General features: G+C 46.3%; 1 protein-coding gene across 1 annotated transcript; it reads right to left on the bottom strand.

The window, feature by feature from the left end:
* Positions 1 to 724: 724 nt before the first annotated feature.
* MOB3C (MOB kinase activator 3C) lies at positions 725 to 27,192 on the bottom strand. Its single transcript, XM_082276395.1, has 3 exons — positions 26,725 to 27,192; positions 18,881 to 19,083; positions 725 to 813 (listed from the first exon to the last, which is right to left on the bottom strand). The coding sequence occupies exons 1-3, from the start codon at positions 27,140 to 27,142 to the stop codon at positions 784 to 786; spliced, it is 651 nt and encodes a 216-aa protein (XP_082132521.1). The 5' UTR covers positions 27,143 to 27,192; the 3' UTR covers positions 725 to 783.
* Positions 27,193 to 27,482: the final 290 nt, after the last annotated feature.

Below are 27,482 nucleotides of genomic sequence, written 5' to 3'. Positions count from 1 at the left end.
GGAATATCGGGGGACTATTTGGGTGGAGTAATAATTTGAGGCATGTATATACTCCATATATATATATTATTTATTATACAATCTTCCCTTCTGTCCTACATTCTGTCTGAAAAGCAATGAATAACCCTTCCATTGCCGGCCTTCTCTCAGTAGTCCTCCGTTTCTTCCTGTGACAAGAGAACTAATAGAAAGGATCCTTTATAGAGTCGTCAGGCCGTATGGAGTCCACATTGGAGGCCCGACCTTCTGGAATAGGGAGCCATCAGCCGCTGTGTAATCAGCCAGGCCGTATGGAGTCCACATTGGAGGCCCAACCTTCTGGAATAGGGAGCCATCAGCCGCTGTGTAATCAGCCAGGCCGTATGGAGTCCACATTGGAGGCCCAACCATCTGGAATAGGGAGCCATCAGCCGCTGTGTAATCAGCCAGGCCGTATGGAGTCCACATTGGAGGCCCAACCGTCTGGAATAGGGAGCCATCAGATGCTGGTGTAATCAGCCAGGCCGTATGGAGTCCACATTGGAGGCCCAACCTTCTGGAATAGGGAGCCATCAGACGCTGTGTAATCAGCCAGGCTGTATGGAGTCTGCATTGGAGGCCCCGTCTGTCAGAATAGAGAGCCATCAGACATTGGTGTCACCAGTCAGTCTGTATAGAGCCCATATTGGAGGCCCAACCTTTCAGGATATGGAGCCATCAGACGCCATGCTGTACGGAGTCCACATTGGAGGCCCAGCATTCCAGAATATCCCATGATACAGAATAGTCATCCTGGAGGTGGCATCAGTGGCAGATTTTCTCCGTCATCTCTCTCTGTAGAAAGAAAAGTCTCTGGAATTATTTGTATTCTCAGGGTTGGTGGGCAGAGAACATTCTAGAACATTCTACTCTAGGAAGAGAAGTCCAATTCTCAACAGATCCCAGAGGAGCCCCATACACCAGAGACGTCCATACCGGGGGCGGGGGCGGCTGTACCTCTATAGTCAGCCAATCACATCAGAACTGAGGAACGTTGGGCCTTATTCCTCAGATCCCTACACTGGGTGGTCCACATCTACCTTCGTTACCCATAGCAACCAATCTACCTGACTGCTGTGGACATTGTAGTTCATTTAAATGTATGCTATCTATGGGGCCCCTGAGCAGTCTGTATGTACTCAGGATTTCTCTATGGGGCCCCTGAGCAGTCTGTATGTACTCAGGATTTCTCTATGGGGCCCCTGAGCAGTCTGTATGTACTCAGGATTTCTCTATGGGGCCCCTCAGCGGTCTGTATGTACTCAGGATTTCTCTATGGGGCCCCTCAGCGGTCTGTATGTACTCAGGATTTCTCTATGGGGCCCCTCAGCGGTCTGTATGTACTCAGGATTTCTCTATGGGGCCCCTCAGCGGTCTGTATGTACTCAGGATTTATGTGGCCCCTCAGCGGTCTGTATGTACTCAGGATTTATGTGGCCCCTCAGCGGGTCTGTATGTACTCAGGATTTATGTGGCCCCTGAGAGCTCTGTATGAACTCAGGATTTCCCTATGGGGCCCCTGAGCAGTCTGTATGTACTTAAGATTTATGGGCCCCTGAGTGGTTTGTATATACTCAGGATATATGGGGCCCCTCAGTGGTCTGTATGTGCTCAGGATATATGAGGCCCCTGAGCAGTCTGTATGTCGGGGGATGGGGTTATCCAGGTTGGATTTCCCCGGTGACACACGGGACATCTGATAGGGCGGCTGAGTCACGCAGGTATTAATAGCGAGGATGATGTAATCCCGTCCTGCCACGCGGGCCCCGTGTGTGCCGCTCCCATCCGTCACTCACACCTGTGTGGGGCCCCGAGAGAGAGGAGAGGAAATATCCAGAGGCTGCAGGGAGTGCTACACTGTGTACACCCAACGTCATCTACACCCTCCCCCCAATCCACAGCACTGAGTACTGGGGGATATGATCTCCATGTATAAATACATAAGGGGGGATATGATCACCATGTATAAATACATAAGGAGGGATATGATCACCATGTATAAATACATAAGGAGGGATATGATCTCCGTGTATAAATACATAAGGGGGGATAGGATCTCCATGTATAAATACATAAGGGGGGATATGATCTCCATGTATAAATACATAAGGGAGGATAGGATCTCCATGTATAAATACATAAGGGGGGATATGATCACCATGTATAAATACATAAGGAGGGATATGATCTCCGTGTATAAATACATAAGGGGGGATATGATCTCCGTGTATAAATACATAAGGAGGGATATGATCACCATGTATAAATACATAAGGAGGGATATGATCACCATGTATAAATACATAAGGGGGGATATGATCACCATGTATAAATACATAAGGGGGGATATGATCACCATGTATAAATACATAAGGGGGGGATATGATCACCATGTATAAATACATAAGGGGGGGATATGATCTCCATGTATAAATACATAAGGGGGGATATGATCTCTATGTATAAATACATAAGGGGGAATATGATCTCCATGTATAAATACATAAGGAGGGATATGATCACCATGTATAAATACATAAGGAGGGATATGATCACCATGTATAAATACATAAGGGGGGATATGATCACCATGTATAAATACATAAGGGGGGATATGATCACCATGTATAAATACATAAGGGGGGATATGATCACCATGTATAAATACATAAGGGGGGGATATGATCTCCATGTATAAATACATAAGGGGGGATATGATCTCTATGTATAAATACATAAGGGGGAATATGATCTCCATGTATAAATACATAAGGGGGGGATATGATCTCCATGTATAAATACATAAGGGGGGATATGATCTCCATGTATAAATACATAAGGAGGGATATGATCACCATGTATAAATACATAAGGAGGGATATGATCACCATGTATAAATACATAAGGGGGGATATGATCACCATGTATAAATACATAAGGGGGGATATGATCTCCATGTATAAATACATAAGGGGGGGATATGATCTCCATGTATAAATACATAAGGGGGGATATGATCTCCATGTATAAATACATAAGGGGGGAATATGATCTCCATGTATAAATACATAAGGGGGGATATGATCTCCATGTATAAATACATAAGGAGGGATATGATCACCATGTATAAATACATAAGGGGGGATATAATCTCCATGTATAAATACATAAGGGGGGATATGATCTCCATGTATAAATACATAAGGGGGGATATGATCTCCATGTATAAATACATAAGGGGGGATATGATCTCCATGTATAAATACATAAGGGGGGGATATGATCTCCATGTATAAATACATAAGGGGGGATATGATCTCCATGTATAAATACATAAGGGGGGGGGGATATGATCTCCATGTATAAATACATAAGGAGGGATATGATCACCATGTATAAATACATAAGGAGGGATATGATCTCCGTGTATAAATACATAAGGGGGGATAGGATCTCCATGTATAAATACATAAGGGGGGATATGATCTCCATGTATAAATACATAAGGGAGGATAGGATCTCCATGTATAAATACATAAGGGGGGATATGATCACCATGTATAAATACATAAGGAGGGATATGATCTCCGTGTATAAATACATAAGGGGGGATATGATCTCCGTGTATAAATACATAAGGAGGGATATGATCACCATGTATAAATACATAAGGAGGGATATGATCACCATGTATAAATACATAAGGGGGGATATGATCACCATGTATAAATACATAAGGGGGGATATGATCACCATGTATAAATACATAAGGGGGGATATGATCACCATGTATAAATACATAAGGGGGGGATATGATCTCCATGTATAAATACATAAGGGGGGATATGATCTCCATGTATAAATACATAAGGGGGGGATATGATCTCCATGTATAAATACATAAGGGGGGATATGATCTCCATGTATAAATACATAAGGAGGGATATGATCACCATGTATAAATACATAAGGAGGGATATGATCACCATGTATAAATACATAAGGGGGGATATGATCACCATGTATAAATACATAAGGGGGGATATGATCTCCATGTATAAATACATAAGGGGGGGATATGATCTCCATGTATAAATACATAAGGGGGGATATGATCTCCATGTATAAATACATAAGGGGGGAATATGATCTCCATGTATAAATACATAAGGGGGGATATGATCTCCATGTATAAATACATAAGGGGGGATATGATCTCCATGTATAAATACATAAGGAGGGATATGATCACCATGTATAAATACATAAGGGGGGATATAATCTCCATGTATAAATACATAAGGGGGGATATGATCTCCATGTATAAATACATAAGGGGGGATATGATCTCCATGTATAAATACATAAGGGGGGATATGATCTCCATGTATAAATACATAAGGGGGGGATATGATCTCCATGTATAAATACATAAGGGGGGATATGATCTCCATGTATAAATACATAAGGGGGGGGGATATGATCTCCATGTATAAATACATAGGGGGGGATATGATCTCCATGTATAAATACATAAGGGGGGGGATATGATCTCCATGTATAAATACATAGGGGAATATGATCACCATGTATAAATACATAAAGGGGGGGATATGATCTCCATGTATAAATACATAAGGGGGATATGATCTCCATGTATAAATACATAAAGGGGGGGATATGATCTCCATGTATAAATACATAGGGGGATATGATCTCCATGTATAAATACATAGGGGGATATGATCTCCATGTATAAATACATAAGGGGGGATATGATCTCCATGTATAAATACATAAGGGGGATATGATCACCATGTATAAATACATAAGGGGGATATGATCTCCATGTATAAATACATAAAGGGGGGGATATGATCTCCATGTATAAATACATAAGGGGGGGATATGATCTCCATGTATAAATAGATAAGGGGGGATATGATCACCATGTATAAATACATAAGGGGGGGATATGATCTCCATGTATAAATAGATAAGGGGGGATATGATCTCCATGTATAAATACATAAGGGGGATATGATCACCATGTTTAAATACATAAGGGGGGGATATGATTACCATGTATAAATACATAAGGGGGATATGATCTCCATGTATAAATACATAAGGGGGGGATATGATCCCCATGTATAAATACATAAGGGGGGGATATGATCTCTATGTATAAATACATAAAGGGGATATGATCACCATGTATAAATACATAAGGGGGGATATGATCTCCATGTATAAATACATAAGGGGGGATATGATCACCATGTATAAATACATAAGGGGGGATATGATCTCCATGTATAAATACATAAGGGGGGGATATGATCTCCATGTATAAATACATAAGGGGGGATATGATCTCCATGTATAAATACATAAGGGGGGGGGGATACGATCTCCATATATAAATACATAAGGGGGGATATGATCTCCATGTATAAATCCATAAGGGGGGGATATGATCACCATGTATAAATACATAAGGGGGGATATGATCTCCATGTATAAATACATAAGGGGGGGATATGATCTCCATGTATAAATACATAAGGGGGGATATGATCTCCATGTATAAATACATAAGGGGGGATATGATCTCCATGTATAAATACATAAGGGGGGATAGGATCTCCATGTATAAATACATAAGGGGGATATGATCTCCATGTATAAATACATAAGGGGGGATATGATCTCCATGTATAAATACACAAGGGGGGATAGGATCTCCATGTATAAATACATAAGGGGGATATGATCTCCATGTATAAATACATAAGGGGGATATTATCTCCATGTATAAATACATAAGGGGGATATGATCTCCATGTATAAATACATAAGGGGGGATATGATCTCCATGTATAAATACATAAGGGGGGATATGATCTCCATGTATAAATACATAAGGGGGATATGATCTCCATGTATAAATACATAAGGGGGGATATGATCTCCATGTATAAATACATAAGGGGGGATATGATCACCATGTATAAATACATAAGGGGGGATATGATCACCATGTATAAATACATAAGGGGGGATATGATTACCATGTATAAATACATAAGGGGGATATGATCTCCATGTATAAATACATAAGGGGGGATATGATTACCATGTATAAATACATAAGGGGGGATATGATCACCATGTATAAATACATAAGGGGGGATATGATCACCATGTATAAATACATAAGGGGGGATATGATATCCATGTATAAATACATAAGGGGGGATATGATCACCATGTATAAATACATAAGGGGGGATATGATATCCATGTATAAATACATAAGAGGGGATATGATCTCCATGTATAAATACATAAGGGGGGATATGATCACCATGTATAAATACATAAGGGGGGATATGATCACCATGTATAAATACATAAATGGGGGATATGATCTCCATGTATAAATACATAAGGGGGGGATATGATCTCCATGTATAAATACATAAGGGGGAGATATGATCTCCATGTATAAATACATAAGGGGGATATGATCTCCATGTATAAATACATAAGAGGGAATATGATCTCCATGTATAAATACATAAGGGGGGATATGATCTCCATGTATAAATACATAAGGGGGATATGATCACCATGTATAAATACATAAGGGGGATATGATCTCCATGTATAAATACATAAAGGGGGGGATATGATCTCCATGTATAAATACATAAGGGGGGGATATGATCTCCATGTATAAATACATAAGGGTGATATGATCTCCATGTATAAATACATAAGGGGGATATGATCACCATGTTTAAATACATAAGGGGGGGATATGATTACCATGTATAAATACATAAGGGGGATATGATCTCCATGTATAAATACATAAGGGGGGATATGATCCCCATGTATAAATACATAAGGGGGGGATATGATCTCTATGTATAAATACATAAAGGGGATATGATCACCATGTATAAATACATAAGGGGGGATATGATCTCCATGTATAAATACATAAGGGGGGATATGATCACCATGTATAAATACATAAGGGGGGATATGATCTCCATGTATAAATACATAAGGGGGGGATATGATCTCCATGTATAAATACATAAGGGGGGGGATACGATCTCCATATATAAATACATAAGGGGGGATATGATCTCCATGTATAAATCCATAAGGGGGGATATGATCACCATGTATAAATACATAAGGGGGGATATGATCTCCATGTATAAATACATAAGGGGGGGATATGATCTCCATGTATAAATACATAAGGGGGGATATGATCTCCATGTATAAATACATAAGGGGGGATATGATCTCCATGTATAAATACATAAGGGGGATAGGATCTCCATGTATAAATACATAAGGGGGATATGATCTCCATGTATAAATACATAAGGGGGGATATGATCTCCATGTATAAATACATAAGGGGGGATAGGATCTCCATGTATAAATACATAAGGGGGATATGATCTCCATGTATAAATACATAAGGGGGATATTATCTCCATGTATAAATACATAAGGGGGATATGATCTCCATGTATAAATACATAAGGGGGGATATGATCTCCATGTATAAATACATAAGGGGGGATATGATCTCCATGTATAAATACATAAGGGGGATATGATCTCCATGTATAAATACATAAGGGGGGATATGATCTCCATGTATAAATACATAAGGGGGGATATGATCACCATGTATAAATACATAAGGGGGGATATGATCTCCATGTATAAATACATAAGGGGGGATATGATTACCATGTATAAATACATAAGGGGGATATGATCTCCATGTATAAATACATAAGGGGGGATATGATCTCCATGTATTAATACATAAGGGGGATATGATCTCCATGTATAAATACATAAGGGGGGATATGATCTCCATGTATAAATACATAAGGGGGGATATGATCACCATGTATAAATACATAAGGGGGGATATGATCTCCATGTATAAATACATAAGGGGGGGATATGATCTCCATGTATAAATACATAAGGGGGGATATGATCACCATGTATAAATACATAAGAGGGGATATGATATCCATGTATAAATACATAAGGGGGGATATGATCTCCATGTATAAATACATAAGGGGGGATATGATCACCATGTATAAATACATAAGCAGGGATATGATCTCCATGTATAAATAAATAAGGGGGGATATGATCTCCATGTATAAATACATAAGGGGGGATATGATCACCATGTATAAATACATAAGCGGGGATATGATCACCATGTATAAATACATAAGCGGGGATATGATCTCCATGTATAAATACATAAGGGGGGATATGATCTCCATGTATAAATACATAAGCAGGGATATGATCAGAAGAGACCCTATATTCCTCACCTGGAAGAGGAAATTGACGGACCCTTCCCAGGTTCTGAAGATGTCAATGCCCATTCAGAGGAAGGTGGCCCTGGAGTATGGCTACGATTACCCCGACGCTCCTTGGGAGATTTTGTTGGAGATGGAGGCCAGAAGAGAAGAGTGGTGCAACGATGCGATTTGGGAGTTCCTTTACATCCCCAGGCCGTATCAGAAGAAAGAAAGGCCTGAGCTGTGGGACACCTTCTGTTCTGTAAAGACAAACTGGAACCCCGGGGGTGGCCATCTACATAGACCGTGTGGAGGTCAGCCGCCCTAATGGAACAGGTCAGGCTTGGTGAGTTCGTATCCAAGATTCTGAGGGGAAGATCCCTCACCCTGACCATTATTGCTGAGGATCCCACCCCTACTGAGATGCTGTCCTTGCAAGGCTGGCTGGCCTGGAAGTTGTTGAAAGCAAAGGGGCCGGTGAGCCCGAAGTTCAAGTTGTTGTTGCCAGGGCCAAATCCCTATTCCCATATTCCCCTTTCCCTTCTATCCTTGCAAAAAGGGATCGGGAAATCAGCAGAACTGCTACCACTGAGTACCATCAAAGGAGGGCCGACCCTCTAACACACATAACAGACTTTCTGTTCAGAGGACTTAAGTAGTCACCCCGTGTCATGCTTCAGTTCCTATCAGAAGCCAGCTTTACCAAATGTTCTATCAAGATTCTTTGGGCAATCGGGCCAGGAGAGAGAGAGTTCAGAAGAAGAGGATTCCGTAACAAGGACACTTTGTGAAGATCCTGTTGGGCCAATGGACCAGTCAGTGGTGTATTTAGGTTTTGTTCTGCCCTAGGCCTGACTAAACTTGTTCAGCCAATAATTTAAATATGACCCACCACTTCCTGTAAAGGCCACACCCCTTCCTGTTTATGACCCGCCCTGACATTTGTAAACCACAGACCACAACCAGTCTATCAGTGCCCATCAGTCCAGCCTCATCAGTTGCCATAAATTCAGCCTCATCAGTGCAGCCTCATCAGTGGCCACAAGTGCAGCCCGATCAGTGCAGCTTATCAGTAGCCATCAGTGCAGCTTATCAGTAGCCATCAGTGCAGCCTCATCAGTGGCCATCAGTGAAGCCTATTAGTGCCCATCAGTACCGGCAGGTAGCAGTGTGACCGCTTTATGGGGGTGCCAGACTGATTTTCCCCGTAGGACTGGCACTATACTAAAAGTGTAGCGCAAGCCAGTGGGGACCCTTTTTGTGTGAGAGCCAGGAGGAGGCTGTTTTTTTTTCCATGTGGGGTGCAGCTTTTTTGCTGCCCCCCTGCAAAGTGCTGCCCTAGGCCTGGGCCTTGTTGGCCTAGGCCAAAATACAGCACTGGGACCAGTTGAGAGAACTTTGTGCGAGTTGCTGCCTCGGACAAGGAGGTAGAGGCTCATCGTCTCTTCAGAGGAGGGGGTGCCATGGTGAGTGACCCCTCCAAGAGATGTTCAAAACTCACAAGTTGGACAAGCTTGCTCAGGCTCCAGCCTTCTAATCACAGAAGAAGATGTGTTGCCTCGGAGTTACAGAAGGAAAGGACACTGAACACCAGTCGGGTGGTGACTCCGCATGTCTTTATTCTGAACTTGTGGGTCTGACTATAATAGGAAGCGAGTCAGTGCCCTGGTGTTGAGAAGGGACTGTGCCTATTATCTAGTCACCGAAAATGGTTCGCAGAGATGAGATAGTTAGCTTGGCCAGGTCTAATTGTTATCTGTTTCAGGAGTAACAATGGAACGTCGAGTCAAGTGTGCCCTGAGGGGGCATGAATTGAAGAGGATCTCTGAGAATGTGGCAGTTAATGTGGTGAGAAGGTCGCCTCTGAGGAGAGGGCAGTCTCACCTGTGTAGGTAGCTATGTATTAATAATTCCTTTGCAGGCTTGCTTTGGATTTCCAGGTCTGGCTGGGCCCTCCACTACTTCATGTAAGATTCTCATGCAGTGTATATATTGTATATATTGTATCTAGTTGTATCTAGTTAGCTAGACAGGGTAATGTCTGTTCACCTGTCCAGATTTTTGTTTGGCGGGGGGTGCATTGATTTAAATGCACTCGCTACCATGTGAATATTTGCACAGCAGTCATATATTTTTCCACATAATTTATTGCATCTATTATATGCCCCATGGCTCTGTACATTTGTTACTTCCCTTTTCTCCTTTTCCAGGTTTGTGGGATATTCCGTGGAAATTTTTGGTAAAATAATTTTTGTAGGGGCAGCTGCCCAGAGCCAGTGAGGACATGGCTTGGTTTGGCGTGGGGTGAGTGTTGCACCCTCCTAGGTAGGTGTTAGTGAGGACATGGCTCGGTTTGGCGTGGGGTGAGTATAGTACCCTCCTAGGTAGGTGCTAGTGAGGACATGGCTCGGTTTGGCGGGGGGTGAGTGTTGCACCCTCCTAGGTAGGTGCTAGTGAGGTCATGGCTCGGTTTGGCGTGGGGTGAGTGTTGCACCCTCCTAGGTAGGTGTTAGTGAGGACATGGCTTGGTTTGGCGTGGGGTGAGTGTTGCACCCTCCTAGGTAGGTGTTAGTGAGGACATGGCTCGGTTTGGCGGGGGGTAGGTGTTGCACCCTCCTAGGTGGGGGCTAGTGAGAGAGTATTATCAGATGAGCAGAAGGCAAATCTATATTACTTTCTGTCTAGCAGAGAGCAGGATCTGTGAGTGAGGTCTGCTCAGTGTGTGATTCATTGTCCAGAGGAGTGTTTCACACTGGTCCAATAGGAAGGCATGTTGGTCAGTGGGAGGAAACCAGATCAATGGATGCATAGGCTTTGATACAGTCCTGGTGATTGGTAGAGACAGGCTGCCTCGGTGCATTCTGGGATGCTGTATAAAATCCAGGAGCACATGTGCTGCGTGCTCTTTGGCTGGTGAGCAGAGTCCCGGAGGTAGGGTGGCGGCTGTCCCCTCCTCTGTAGCAGTGGCATCAGGAGGTCGCCCTGAGGGCCAGAGGAACGGAACTGAACCCAGAGGTCCAGGAAAGCTGACTGAGGGGGAGACACTGGAGACCCTAGAAAAACAGTATCGTGAGTACAGGGGACAGTGTCAATGGGCCTGACCTGAGGAGGGCCACCCCGGAGTGAGATAGTCAGTGGACGGGTGTCTGCAGTCCAGAGAAGATACTAGGAAAGTGTCCTGAAGATAATTTAGTCCATCAATTCAAATTCACCTAGTGGAAGGGTGAAACAACAGCCTGGCTGCATCGTCAGAAGTAGGAGTCCTCCGCATTGTGAATAGTTCGATTTGGAGTATCCCACTATTCCCTTCCCCCATTCCTATTTAAAATAAAACACCAAAAACAACTCCATACCCCTGGACTGATCATTGACTGAGCCAAGAAGTAAAGTGTTAAATTGTGAATGCCAGTGTTGCTAACGGTAACCCAGGGGGACCTGAAAGTGTAATATCCAGCAGTCCTCAAGGGGGCAGTGCTACATGCGTATATGGGAGTGTGTATATATGGGAGTGTGTATATATGTGAGTTTATATATATGTGAGCGTATATATATATGGGAGTGTATATATATATATGGGAGTGTATATATATATGGGAGTGTATATATATGGGAGTGTATATATATGAGAGTGTATATATATATATATGGGAGTGTGTATATATGGGGTTGTATATATATATATGGGAGTGTATATATATATATGGGAGTATATATATATATAGGAGTGTGTATATATGGGGTTGTATATATATGGGAGTGTATATATATATATGGGAGTGTATATATATGGGAGTGTATATATGGGAGTGTATATATATGTGAGTGTGTATATAGGAGTGTGTATATGGGAGTGTATATATATATGGGAGTGTATATATGGGAGTGTATATATATATGTGAGTGTATATATGGGGTGTATATATATATGTGTGTATATATATATATATGGAGTGTATATATATATATATATGGGAGTGTATATATGGGAGTGTATATATATGTGAGTGTGTATATAGGAGTGTGTATATGGGAGTGTATATATATATATATGGGAGTGTATATATATGAGAGTGTATATATATATATATATGGGAGTGTATATATATATAGGAGTGTGTATATATGGGGTTGTATATATATGGGAGTGTATATATATATGGGAGTGTGTATATATAAATGGGAGTGTATATATGGGAGTGTATATATATGTGAGTGTGTATATAGGAGTGTGTATATGGGAGTGTATATATATGGGAGTGTGTATATAGGAGTGTATATATATGGGAGTGTATATATATGGGAGTGTATATATATGGGAGTGTATATATATGAGAGTGTATATATATATATATATATATATATGGGAGTGTATATATATATATATAGGAGTGTGTATATATGGGGTTGTATATATATGGGAGTGTATATATATATGGGAGTGTATATATGGGAGTGTGTATATAGGAGTGTGTATGGGATTGTATGATTTCCCCCCCCCCCCCCCCCACTTTTATTGGTTGAAGTAGATGGACTTGTGTGTTTTGCAGTCAGTCTAAGGCCGGCCATACCTGAGATTGGAACCAATGATGGGTACGCTGGGTGTACCACGTTGATGGATCGGTACAATCGGCCCGTCGGATTCTCCTGCGATTATTGCGATTATTGCTGGTGGCTGGGTAAATGAATAGTGGGCTTTGCCTGCCTAACAGCATGGCCGTGATTTCTTTTTGCTAGGTAGGTTGTCATGGTTTCCAAGTATGTCTCCTGAGAGGGGAGTCTCCCCACCGGCTTTATTAGTGGTTTCTGATAGGGCAGTGGAGGAAACCCAATCAGGGGACACATCCAGGCTTGTAACTACCCCAGAAGGCAGATTATGCTGCAAAGGATTCTGGGAGTGGGTATAAGTTTGGGGGAGGTGCGTGACCCGGCGTCTTTGGTGGGAGCAGAGTCCCAGGAAGGAGAGAACGGCTGTCTCCCCTCCTGTCTGAGGAAGGTGGATGTCTCGGGGAATCGGGACAATGGGATTCTCTGGGCCTGAGAATCCAGAGAGCTGAGCTGAGGAGATCCGGTGTGCCAAGAACCTGCTGAGAGTCAGAGGGGTCCAGTCCCAGGAAAGCCTACACAGGTCCTGAGTACTGAGGATTGCCCCTGAAGAGTTAGAGGAGACCACTCCGGAGGAGGTTCTAGGATCCAGTGTCAGCTATAAAGGGGGTACCAAGGTTGAGGACCCTGAAGTAGTAAAGTGGGTGCATAGTCAGTGGACCCTGAAGAGCTAAAAGTGTAAAGGGGGCACCTGCAGTTTGGGCCCTGAATTGTACAGAGTGCCAGTTGAGAGTTGCAGCCATACAGTAATTCACAGCGCGTCACCTCCAGTCAGTGCCGGGCCGGAGAGGGGGTCAGAGACTTTGCAGTGCCAGGCCGGAGAGGGGGTCAGAGACTTTGCAGTGCCAGGCCGGAGAGGGGGTCAGAGACTTTGCAGTGCCAGGCCGGAGAGGGGGTCAGAGACTTTGCAGTGCCAGGCCGGAGAGGGGGTCAGAGACTTTTCAGTGCCAGGCTGGAGAGGGGGTCAGAGACTTTGCAGTGTCAGGCTGGAGAGGGGGTCAGAGACTTTGCAGTGCCAGGCCAGAGAGGGGGTCAGAGACTTTGCAGTGCCAGGCCGGAGAGGGGGTCAGAGACTTTGCAGTGTCAGGCCGGAGAGGGGGTCAGAGACTTTGCAGTGCCAGGCCGGAGAGGGGGTCAGAGACTTTGCAGTGTCAGGCCGGAGAGGGGGTCAGAGACTTTGCAGTGTCAGGCCGGAGAGGGGGTCAGAGACTTTGCAGTGCCAGGCCGGAGAGGGGGTCAGAGACTTTGCAGTGTCAGGCCGGAGAGGGGGTCAGAGACTTTGCAGTGTCAGGCCAGGCCGGAGAGGGGGTCAGAGACTTTGCAGTGTCAGGCCGGAGAGGGGGTCAGAGACTTTGCAGTGCAAGGCCGGAGAGGGGGTCAGAGACTTTGCAGTGCCAGGCCGGAGAGGGGGTCAGAGACTTTGCAGTGCCAGGCCGGAGAGGGGGTCAGAGACTTTTCAGTGCCAGGCTGGAGAGGGGGTCAGAGACTTTGCAGTGTCAGGCTGGAGAGGGGGTCAGAGACTTTGCAGTGCCAGGCCAGAGAGGGGGTCAGAGACTTTGCAGTGCCAGGCCGGAGAGGGGGTCAGAGACTTTGCAGTGTCAGGCCGGAGAGGGGGTCAGAGACTTTGCAGTGCCAGGCCGGAGAGGGGGTCAGAGACTTTGCAGTGTCAGGCCGGAGAGGGGGTCAGAGACTTTGCAGTGTCAGGCCGGAGAGGGGGTCAGAGACTTTGCAGTGCCAGGCCGGAGAGGGGGTCAGAGACTTTGCAGTGTCAGGCCGGAGAGGGGGTCAGAGACTTTGCAGTGTCAGGCCAGGCCGGAGAGGGGCTCAGACACTTTGCAGTGTCAGGCCGGAGAGGGGGTCAGAGACTTTGCAGTGCCAGGCTGGAGAGGGGGTCAGAGACTTTGCAATGTCAGGCCAGGCCGGAGAGGGGGTCAGAGACTTTGCAGTGCCAGGCCAGAGAGGGGGTCAGAGACTTTGCAGTGTCAGGCCGGAGAGGGGGTCAGAGACTTTGCAGTGCCAGGCCGGAGAGGGGGTCAGAGACTTTGCAGTGTCAGGCCGGAGAGGGGGTCAGAGACTTTGCAGTGTCAGGCCGGAGAGGGGGTCAGAGACTTTGCAGTGTCAGGCCGGAGAGGGGGTCAGAGACTTTGCAGTGTCAGGCCGGAGAGGGGGTCAGAGACTTTGCAGTGTCAGGCCAGAGAGGGGGTCAGAGACTTTGCAGTGTCAGGCCGGAGAGGGGGTCAGAGACTTTGCAGTGTCAGGCCGGAGAGGGGGTCAGAGACTTTGCAGTGCCAGGCCGGAGAGGGGGTCAGAGACTTTGCAGTGCCAGGCTGGAGAGGGGGTCAGAGACTTTGCAGTGTCAGGCCAGGCCGGAGAGGGGGTCAGAGACTTTGCAGTGTCAGGCCGGAGAGGGGGTCAGAGACTTTGCAGTGCCAGGCTGGAGAGGGGGTCAGAGACTTTTCAATGTCAGGCCAGGCCAGAGAGGGGGTCAGAGACTTTGCAGTGCAGGCCAGAGAGGGGGTCAGAGACTTTGCAGTGTCAGGCCGGAGAGGGGGTCAGAGACTTTGCAGTGCCAGGCCGGAGAGGGGGTCAGAGACTTTGCAGTGCCAGGCCGGAGAGGGGGTCAGAGACTTTGCAGTGTCAGGCCGGAGAGGAGGTCAGAGACTTTGCAGTGCCATGCCGGAGAGGGGGTCAGAGACGTTGCAGTGTCAGTAGTTCTATGGTCCACAGTCCTGAGTCTTCTGAACCCAGAGTCGAGGATTCAGCACTTTTGTCAGGTTACAGTGAGCATCAAGGCAGCGTTATCAGACATTTTCCAGAGAAAGTCCGAAGTTGTACTTAGTTGAGCCAAAAGGAGAATCCCACTCATTCCCTTCCCCCATCCCCTTATCTACAATAAAACCACAAAACACAGATGGCGGAGTTGTCCATGTCTCAGTTCTCACACCCAGGGTCACAGCTCACAAGGGCTGGAGAGGTAACCGGTAACGATGGCAGACCCACATTAGGCCCAATGCCTGGAAATCCCGCTACACGCATGCAATGAAACGCGTTATTTGGGTGGGGAAATCACCGAACCTCTCAGAAGACTGAAGACTCTTTACCTGTATTTGGATTGGCTCTCAGTGATCACATTAGTATATTATCAGGTTTTTGGGGCACTTTCACCAAATATAGTGAGGGGAAAAAGTATGTGACCCCCCTGCTGATTTTGTACGTTTCTCCGCTGACAGAGAAATGATCGGTCTGTAATTTTATTGGTCGGTTTATTTTACCAGTGAGAGACAAAATAACAAAAATATCCAGAAAAACGCATTTCCAAAAAGTTATAAATTGATTTGTAGTTTAATGAGTGAAATAAATATTTGACCCCTTAGTAGTTGGTGGGGAAACCCTTGTTGGCAATCACAGAGGTCAGACGTTTCTTGTAGTTGGGGTCACAGAGGTCAGACGTTTCTTGTAGTTGGGGTCACAGAGGTCAGACGTTTCTTGTAGTTGGGGTCACAGAGGTCAGACGTTTCTTGTAGTTGGGGTCACAGAGGTCAGACGTTTCTTGTAGTTGGGGTCACAGAGGTCAGACGTTTCTTGTAGTTGGGGTCACAGAGGTCAGACGTTTCTTGTAGTTGGCCTCCAGGTTCTCACACATCTCAGGAGGGATTTTCTCCTCTCCAAGTCATTGAGGTTTCCAGGCTGATGTTTGGCAAATCGAACCTTCAGCTCCCTCCACATATTTTCTATGGGATGAAGGTCTGGAGACTGGCTAGGCCACTCTAGAACCTTAATGTGCTTCTTCTTGAGCCCCTCCTTTGATGCCTTGGCCGTGTGTTTTGGGCCATTGTGATGCTGGAAGACCCATCCATGACCCATTTCCCAACCCTGGCTGAGAGAAGGGGGTTCCCTCCCAAGATTTGATGGTACATGGCCCCAGTGCCGGGACAAGGTCATCCAGTGCCCATGGCAAGGATGCCTTCCCTTAGGATTGAAGTCAAGGCGCCCCCCCCCCCCATCCCTGCAATAAATCATTGCACCCAGGGCAACCGTCCCTCCTGCCCACCCCTTGTCCCGGCCCTGCATGGCCCCATCCATCGTCCCTTTGATGCGGTGAAGTTGTCCCCTTGGCAGATAAACACCCCCAAAGCATAATGTTTCCACCTCCATGTGTGACGGCGGGGGATGGGGTTCTTGGGGACATAGGCAGCATTCCTCCTCCTCCAATCACGGTGAGTTGAGTTGATATTGGTCTCCTCTGACCACAACACTTTCCCCCAGTTCTCCTCTGAATCATTCAGATGTTCATTAGCAGACATCAGACGGGCTGTACCATGTGATTTCCTGAGCAGGGGGGCCTTGTGGGTGCTGCAGGATTTCAGTCCTCCATGGGGTAGTGTTACCGATTGTTTTCTTGGTGACGATGGTCCCAGCTGAGATCATTGAGAAGATTCTCCCGTGTAGTTCTGGGCTGATTCCTCACCGTTCTCCATCATCATTGATCCTCCACGAGGTGAGATCTTCCATGGAGCCCCAGACTGAGGGAGACTGACAGTTATTTTCTGTTTCTTCCAACCAACTGTTGTCACCTCTCACCAAGCTGCTTGGCGATGGTCTTGTAGCCATTCCAGCCTTGTGTAGGTCTCCAATCTTCTCCCTGACATCCTTGGACACCTCTTTGGTCTTGGCCATGGTGGAGAGATTGGAATCTGATTGGTTGATTCTGTGGACAGGAGTCTTCTATACAGGTAACAAGCTGAGATTAGGAGCACTCCCTATAAGAGAATCCCCCTAATCTCAGCTTGTTACCTGTATAGAAGACACCTGGGAGCCGGAAATCTTACTGATTGATGGGGGATCAAATATTTATTTCACTCATTAAATGCAAATCAATTTATAACTTTTATGAAATGCGTTTTTCTGGATATTTTTGTTATTTTGTCTCTCACTGGTAAAATAAACCGACCAATAAAATTACAGACCGATCATTTCTCTGTCAGTGGGCAAATTGGATATACTAAGAAGGTGGCTGTGAGCCGCCTATGAAGCTTGGGATCATCCCTTCAGCTCACATTGTATTCCCCAAAGGACCACTGTTACGGACTTACTATTCTGATTATGTATCGCTCCTGATGAAGCAGCTTTGGCCACGAAACACGTATGCCATGTCTATGCCGGACCCTCATCCAAGGAAAGCAGTGAGTGGAGTCTTTGACTGATCATATCTGCTGAAAATCTACACGTTGTCCATCGTGGTCGGTGAATCCTGTGGGGATCACTCTTTCAAGCCTGTTTGACCCCTATACTATAAGGTATTTGGGGTCCCATCCATTTGGTGAGCGCAATCTATTTTCTACCTTCACTGGTGTGGGGATTTGCTGCACAACTAATTTACATCATTTTTTCGTGTTGGATTACGTTTTTTACTTCTATGGAATTTTTTGATTGGACTTTATATGTTGTCGGACATTATTATTATCATTAGCGCTACACATTTACATTTTCTCTTGGTAAAATAAACCGACCAATAAATTACAGACTGATCATTTCTCTGTCAGTGGGCAAACCTACAAAATCAGCAGGGGGTCACATACTTTTTCCCCTCACTGTATGAGATTGGGGAATATTATTGGTTTATGTTATGTGTTGATATTTTTTCATACATATTTATAATTGTGTTGCGCTACACTTTAAGATATTAATACAATCTGATTGTACAATCTCCTTGTGTGAGTCTACTTAATCCTCTGTTTACATCCAATCAGATTGGGCCCCCTCACTACCTGGAAGATGTGACAGCAATTGTACCATCTGGAGGTAGACGGTCCCACCATGCACCCCAGATCCCAGCCATGTGCACAGTCCTCCCCCAGATCTGTGCAATCGTCCTTGAGGTGACTTACCAGCGGCTCCAGCTCCCGGTGATCGATCAGGCTGAACTCAGTGATGAAATAGTAGAAGTGTTTGTAGCAGGTGTTGACGTGCGCCTCGGCTCCCACACTGATAATGCCATCGAAGTGATGGATGTAGACGTGGACAAAGACGCGGAAAAGTCGGGTCAGAATCTTCGTACACACCTGCTGGAAATTCTTCGGGAAAGGAACCCCTGTGAATGTGACCATGAAAGAGAAGGCGTCAATCCCGATAAACTCACTGACAACTCACCCCCCAGGACTGCGATGGAAGTCTGTTCTCCACACCCATAGGTGTCCCACTTTCTAAAGGACAATCCCTCACCCCCCCCATATTTTCTACAGGATAGTCCCTCACCCCCCCCCATATTTTCTACAGGATAGTCCCTCACCCCCCCTCATCTTTTCTGGAGGATAGTCCCTCCCCCCTCCATATTTTCTACAGGATAGTCCCTCACCCCCCCCCTCATATTTTCTACAGGATAGTCCCTCACCCCCCATATTTTCTACAGGATAGTCCCTCACCCCCCCTCATATTTTCTACAGGATAGTCCCTCACCCCCCATATTTTCTACAGGATAGTCCCTCAACCCCCCCCCCATATTTTCTACAGGATAGTCCCTCACCCCCCCCCCCATATTTTGTGCAGGATAGTCCCTCACCCCCCCCCCCCCCATATTTTGTGCAGGATAGTCCTGCAGGGTTACACCCCCATGTTTTCAGAAAAATAGTCCCGTCCCCTTATGTTTTCTGCAGGATAGTCCCGTCCCCCCATGTTTTCTGCAGGATAGTTCCCGTTCCCCCATTTCTTGTGCAGGATAGTCCCGCCCCAAATGTCTTGTGCAGGATAATCCCATCCCCCCCCCCAATATCCCCCCATCTTCCACATATTGACCTAAAGATTATTATTAATTATTATTATACATGATTTATACAGAGCCAACAGTTTACAAAGTGAGAGCAGACATTCTCATACAATTCAATACAGGAGCGTTAAGAGAGCCTTGCACCTGAGAGCTTACAATCTAGGAGGGAGGGTCACATGATACAAAAGGTAATAACTGTGGGGGAGGAGCTGATGGAGGAAGTAGAAGTACAGTTGTTAGGTGGGGGCAGGATAGGCCTTTCGGGGATCACCTAAAAGTGGATGGAGTAGGAGATAGTCAGACAAATTGGGGTAGGGAATGCTAGAGGATGGGCGAGGCTCTGAGAAGAAGTCCTGGTGGTGAGCATGAGAGTGGTTTTAGTATTTTGAATTTTATTTGTTGGGTGAGTGGAAGCCAGTGGAGGGATCAGAAGAGAGGGGTGGAGGACACAGAAAAAAGGCCAAAGAAGGGATTTGCAGAGAGGGGTGGAGGACACTGAATAGAAACCAATGGAGGGATTGGCGGAGAGGGGTGGAGAACACTGAATGGAGGCCAGTGGAGGGATTGGCAGAGAGGGGTGGAGGACACTGAATGGAGGCCAATGGAGGGATCGGCAGAGAGGGGTAGAAGAAATTGAACGGAGACCAGTAGAGGAATTGGAAGAGATGGGTGGAGGACGCTGAATGGAAGCCAGTGGAGGAATTGGCAGAGAACGATGGAGGGCACTGAATGGAGGCCAGTGAAGGGATTGGCAGAGAGGGGTGGAGGACACTGAATGGAGGCCAATGGAGGGATCGGCAGAGAGGGGTAGCAGACACTGAATGGAGTCCAGTGGAGGGATTAAAAGAGGGGGTGGAGGACACTGAATGGAAGCCAGTGGAGGGATTGGCAGAGAACGATGGAGGGCACTGAATGGAGGCCAGTGGAGGGATCGACAGACAGAAGTGAAGGACACAGAATGGAAACCAGTGGAGGGATCGACAGACAGAAGTGAAGGACACAGAATGGAAACCAGTGGTGGGATTGGCAGAGAGAGGTGAAGGACACTGAATGGAGACCAGTGGAGGGATTGGCAGAGAGGGGTGGAGGACACTGAATGGAGGCCAGTGGAGGGATTGGCAGAGAAGGGTGGAGGACACTGAATGGAGATCAGTGGAGGGATTGGCAGAGAGGGGTGGAGGACACTGAATGGAGGCCAGTGGAGGGATTGGCAGAGAGGGGTGGAGGACACTGAATGGAGGCCAGTGGAGGGATTGGTAGAGAGGGGTGGAGGACACTGAATGGAGGCCAGTGGAGGGATTGGTAGAGAGGGGTGGAGGACACTGAATGGAGACCAGTGGAGGGATTGGTAGAGAGGGGTGGAGGACACTAAATGGAGACCAGTGGAGGGATTGGTAGAGAGGGGTGGAGGACACTGAATGGAGACCAGTGGAGGGATTAGCAGAGAGGTGTAGCAGACACTTAATGGAGACCAGAGTAGGGATTGGCAGAGAGGTTTGGAGGACACTGAATGGAGGCCAGTTGAGGGATTGGAAGAGAGGGGTGGAGGACACCGAATGGAGGCCAGTGGAGGGATTGGCAGAGAGGGGTGGAGGACACTGAATGGAGGCCAGTGGAGGGATTGGCAGAGAGGGGTAGCACAGTGGCGGTTTTAGGCATGGGCGAACGGGGCAGCCGCCCGGGGCGGCATTTTTTCATGACACATGGGGGGGCGGCACGCCCGGGCCGCGGACCGGTACCGGTCCGTGGATCAAATGGTACCGGGCCGCCCGAGCCCTGTTCGCCCATGCCTAAAACCGCCACTGCCGCAGCCGAGGCGCAGAGCATTGCTCCCCCCGAGCCCACCCATTGTGTGACAATAGCGAATGAAAATTCTCTATTGTCACACTGATCCTCCTCCTGGCCAATCAGGGAGTGGGTCCTCCCGCTTGCTGATTGGCCGAAAGGCAAACCCCACGCCATTGGCCGAGGAGGAGGCGCCGTGGGAGGACTGAGGAGACGCGAGGGACTGAACGGAAGAGAAGTGAGGTAAGTGCACGGACGGGTCTCGCGGGGGGAACGCTGGCGCTCTGCATTGAAAGGGGGCATATTCATAAATGATCTAGAGGAGGGGATATCTAGTACAATCTCAGTATTTGCGGATGATACTAAACTAAGCATGCCAATATCTTCTATGCAGGATGTGGAAACCTTACAAGCGGACCTGAACAAAATAACGGGGTGGGGGGGGGGGCAACTACATGGCAGATGAGGTTTAATGTTGAAAAATGTAAAGTAATGCACTTTGGGGGCCAGAAACCAGAAAGCAAGCTACTCACTAGGGGGGGAACCTCTGGGTGAGTCTAGGATGGAAAAGGACCTGGGGGTACTGGTAGACAACAGTCTTGGCAGTGGCATGCAATGCCAAGCCGCTGCAAGCAAAGCCAACAGAATACTGGGATGTATAAAAAAGGGGATTTACTCCAGAAATAAAGAGATTATTCTCCCACTCTACAAGACTCTGGTCCGGCCACATCTGGAGTATGCTGTCCAGTTCTGGGCACCGGTCCTCAGGAAGGATGTGCTGGAACTGGAGAAAGTCCAGAGAAGGGCAACAAAAATAATTAGGGGAATGGAGGACATCAGCTATGAGGAAAGACTACAAGCACTGAACTTATTCTCTCTGGAGAAGAGACGATTGAGGGGGGATATGATATCAATGTACAAATACTGTACTGGTGACCCTAGCATAAGGAACAAACTATTCAGAGAAAGGAGATACAATAAGACACGTGGCCACTCACTAAAACTAGAGGAAAGGCGGTTTAACCTTAAAATGCGTAAGGGGTTCTTCACTGTAAGAGCGGTAAGGATGTGGAATTCTCTTCCACAAACAGTCGTATCAGCAGGGAGCATTGATAGTTTCAAAAAACTGTTAGACGGCACCTTAGAGACCACAACATACAGGGGGTATACAATGTACAACATACAGGGGGTATACAATGTACAACATACAGGGGGTATACAATGTACAACATACAGGGGGGTATACAATGTACAACATACAGGGGGGTATACAATGTACAACATACAGGGGTATACAATGTACAACATACAGGGGGTATATAATGTACAACATACAGGGGTATACAATGTACAACATACAGGGGTATACAATGTACAACATACAGGGGTATACAATGTACAACATACAGGGGTATACAATGTACAACATACAGGGGGTATACAATGTACAACATACAGGGGTATACAATGTACAACATACAGGGGTATACAATGTACAACATACAGGGGTATACAATGTACGGTTAACAGCAAACACACACACATCATAGGTTGAACTGGATGGACTGATGTCTTTTTTCAACCTCACTAACTATGTAACTATGAGACCAGAGTAGGGATCGGCAGGGAGGTTTGGAGGACACTGAATGGAAGCCAGTGGAGGGATGGGAAGAGAGGGGTGGAGGGTGGCCAAATCTCAACCTTTCAGCTAATTTGAGAACCCAGGGACTGTCAGCTAGTTCAATGTTTAGCAACCTCTACACTGATCCATCACCCCACCTGGTTCAGTGTGTAGCATCACCTACACCAACCCATCCCCCTGCCTGGTTCACATTGGGTTACACTACCAGGACATTCTGCAAGCTCCACCATTGCACCTCTGTTTGGGGATACGGCCTGAGTTCTCCTCACCAGTGGTATGAAATCTGCCCAGAAATGGAAAGTTCTTGGCTCTCGGGAATTGTCTAGGACTCCATATATGGGACTTGTTACTCACAAAGCTGTAAAACCATTAATTAGATGCAGTTGTAGAATTGTCTTCCCATCAATAATACAATCAGATTCAACATAATTGTATTCTAATAACTAACAAATGTTTTCCATGTGAGAACAATGCAGATTTGTTGCTGAATTGGGGCCCCTTATAATGGAGCAGCGAGAGCCCAGAGGAGACAGAACTGAAAGGTGCCGAGCGACTGTCATTATCAGAGCGTCTTCTCGGTTTTATCAGTAGAGGTAAAAGACTGATGACGATGACGACGATGATGACGATGATGATGACGATGATGACGATGATGATGACGATGATAATGACGATGATGACGATGATTAAGGTTTTTTCTGATGCTTCCTGTGAGAGGAAGTGTAATGACCCCCCCCCGAATGATGGACGGGATTTTCTCCCTCATGTACCAGAACCCACAATATGCTCTTATCTAACACAAGTCCCTTCTATAAAGTGCACCACATTAGGGAGGGGGCCCCTTCACCCCATATTGTCTGCCTTCAGTCAGGACCTTTATATGATGGATCTGAATGGTTGTTCTGACTTATCTATAGAATATTGCTCAGTCTGCTCAGATTGTATACCATGGGCACTGTATGAAATGCATTGTTGGGTTTCAGGCCCCATTAATGTTCAGATAAATAAAGTAAAACTGGCCATAGATGGAACGAAATCTGGCCGGTTCAGCAGGAATTGTCCCAATTCCTCGACAAAATGTGTTCATTTGATCAACTTCTGTTGAAGAGAAATGTTGGAAAACCTTTGACTGCAACCCCCAATCAGTATTCTGAGGGTCCTCCCCCCAGAATACAATGCCCTGGGGGGGGGGATTTCCTCCATCCACTGGCTGATCGATAATAAACTACCTGTCTACGGCCAACTTTAGAATGGTAATAATACCCCCCCCCCCCCCTCCAGCAGAGACCCCCCCCCCCAGCAGAACCTCCTCATCTTTCCTCCCCTTGCATGCTGTTCTGCTTAGCTACAGGAAGAGAAGAAAATATTCAGTACTTCCAGGTAGGGAGGAGCATGTGAGCGGGGAGACATGGAGGGATGGATGGAGACATGAATGGATGGATGGAGACATGGAGGGATGGATGGAGACATGGAGGGATAGATGGAGACATAGATGAATGGAGACATGGAGGGAAGGATGGATGGAGGGATGGATGGAGACATGGATGGGATGGATGAAGACATGGATGGGATGGGTGGAGAAATAGAGGGATGGATGGAGACATGGAGGGATGGATGGAGACATAGAGGGACGGATGAAGACATGGATGGGATGGGTGGAGACATGGATGGATGGATGAAGACATGGATGGATGGATGAAGACATGGATGGGATGGGTGGAGACATGGATGGATGGATGAAGACATGGATGGATGGAGACACGGGATAGTTTGCTCTGAATGTGAAGTTGTGTTTTTGGTTGGTGGAGCTCACATGCAGTGTAATTCTATTTAAACAGGGTTTCCGCTGCTCACCTACAGGGGCTGATGGGAGTGGTCTCTGAGGAGGACAGAATTAAGGAGAACGTGTTACTCTATGGGCAGATCACAGATGGGGGTGTCACCATTTGCTGGGCAGATCACTGAGTTATTTTAGGGGTGTCCCCATTTGCTTGGCAGATCACTGAGTTATTTTAGGGGTGTCCCCATTTGCTGGGCAGATCACTGAGTTATTTTAGGGGTGTCAATATTTGCTGGGCAGATCACTGAGTTATTTTAGGGGTGTCACCATTTGCTTGGCAGATCACTGAGTTATTTTAGGGGTGTCCCCATTTGCTGGGCAGATCACAGAGTTATTTTAGGGGTGTCACCATTTGCTGGGCAGAGCACAGAGTTATTTTAGGGGTGTCACCATTTGCTGGGCAGATCACTAAGTTATTTTAGGGGTGTCACCATTTGCTGGGCAGATCACTGAGTTATTTTAGGGGTGTCCCCATTTGCTGGGCAGATCACTGAGTTATTTTAGGGGTGTCCCCATTTGCTGGGCAGATCACTGAGTTATTTTAGGGGTGTCACCATTTGCTGGGCAGATCACTGAGTTATTTTAGGGGTGTCACCATTTGCTGGGCAGATCACTGAGTTATTTTAGGGGTGTCACCATTTGCTGGGCAGATCACTGAGTTATTTTAGGGGTGTCACCATTTGCTGGGCAGAGCACAGAGTTATTTTAGGGGTGTCACCATTTGCTGGGCAGATCACTAAGTTATTTTAGGGGTGTCACCATTTGCTGGGCAGATCACTGAGTTATTTTAGGGGTGTCCCCATTTGCTGGGCAGATCACTGAGTTATTTTAGGGGTGTCCCCATTTGCTGGGCAGATCACTGAGTTATTTTAGGGGTGTCACCATTTGCTGGGCAGATCACTGAGTTATTTTAGGGGTGTCACCATTTGCTGGGCAGAGCACAGAGTTATTTTAGGGGTGTCACCATTTGCTGGGCAGAGCAGAGGCTTCCGGGTTCATGAGAAGCTGACATCGGAGGAGGTGGTGCGAGGACTGTGGTCACTGATTTTCTGAGGACTTCAGGGACTGACTTCTTCGGAGGATAGAGAGAGGGGACACATAGGATCTGATTGGTCAGGTTGATTTTCTTGGCTCTTTTGCAGATCAATGAACGTTCTCGGAGAGGTCTCCCTATCTGACCGGGTCGGTATTTTCTCTGCTGTTCCTCATTTTGTGTTCCATGGAAAACATTTCTATATAAAGATTTGTGATTATTATTATTCTAAAGGTCGGGAGATATCAGCGTACGCAGCGCTAATATGGGACAGCACAGGATTCACTTCCCAGAGGCCTTATAACAGATGGACCACAGGAAGGATGGTAGGCACTCAGAATAACGTCTATAATCCCTGCTAAACAGCCAACGCGTTTCGGCCTTAATCATGAATCATAACCTAACGGCCAAAACGCGTTGGCTGTTTTACAGCGATTGAACATGTGTTTTTAATAAAGGAAGATTATTTTTGGATGCTCTCCTGAGTGCCGGCCATCCTTCCTGTGATCCATGTGGTAAAGAGACGTCAGCAGCCTCAGAGTCTGAGCCCCGGGCGGAGCTGTTATGCATGAAGGTGAAAGCGCACACACATTTCCACCATAAAACATGATCTGCAGGGGTGACCCCCTGTACACCCCAATATTTATCTGTCGCCCAGTCACCACCTACCTGTTCTGGTTGGAAATATGTCCTCATTGTTGATCAATTTTTCTATCCACTCCATCAGTGTGCTCATGTACAGAGGAGCTGAGAGTTTTGTGGGTTTCTTATATCTGAGCTCATCCTGCCACCTGTATTCATATCTAAGACCCCCAGACATGACCGGGCAGCTCCGCTCCGTGCAGAACTCAGACATGGTCCCATAGATCAGGTTTATCCTATTAAAAAAATCCACCACGTGAACAGCGATCCAGTCATTGATGCTCTCTCCAGGTGGGAGCTGAACCACGGTCTTCAGGTCAAGGCCCGACTTTAGGGAGGCCTGAGCCTTTTTATACAGTTCAAAGCGCTGAGTTCCTGGTTCAAACTTCTTCCTGGGGCGAAATGTTCTGTCTTTATTAAATACCTGGGTAAGGCATAAAGCCATGACTAGTGATGGAGGCTACCATAAAGTCTGAGCCCAAAGTGTCGCAGAGACTCTGAGGTGTGAGGGCTCTGGAGGGACTGTGGGAGGTGATGATCTGAAGAACAGGAGGAACTCTGGGGTGATGTCTCTGAAGAACAGGAGGAACTCTGGGGTGATGTCTCTGAAGAACAGGAGGAACTCTGGGTTGATGTCCCCCGAAGAACAGGAGGAACTCTGGGGTGATGTCTCTGAAGAACAGGAGGAACTCTGGGGTGATGTCTCTAAAGAACAGGAGGAACTCTGGGGTGATATCTCTGAAGAACAGGAGGAACTCTGGGGTGATATCTCTGAAGAACAGGAA

The sequence above is a fragment of the Pelophylax lessonae genome (genome assembly GCF_965119305.1).
Source record: "Pelophylax lessonae genome assembly, contig: HAP1_SCAFFOLD_582, whole genome shotgun sequence".
NCBI classification, from domain to species: Eukaryota; Metazoa; Chordata; class Amphibia; order Anura; family Ranidae; genus Pelophylax; species Pelophylax lessonae.
Note: the sequence above shows the minus strand (reverse complement) of the source record. Positions and strands in the feature narration are given on the sequence as shown.

Bases quoted from the DNA above. Each gene is read 5' to 3' on its own strand.
- MOB3C (XM_082276395.1), bottom strand. From the start codon at position 27,142: ATGGCTTTATGCCTTACCCAGGTATTTAATAAAGACAGAACATTTCGC. The intron at 19,084-26,724 runs GTAGGTGGTGAC...TCACATTCACAG, and splicing joins CATATTTCCAACCAGAACAG to GGGTTCCTTTCCCGAAGAAT. The intron at 814-18,880 runs GTAAGTCACCTC...TTCTTTCTACAG, and splicing joins ACCGGGAGCTGGAGCCGCTG to AGAGAGATGACGGAGAAAAT.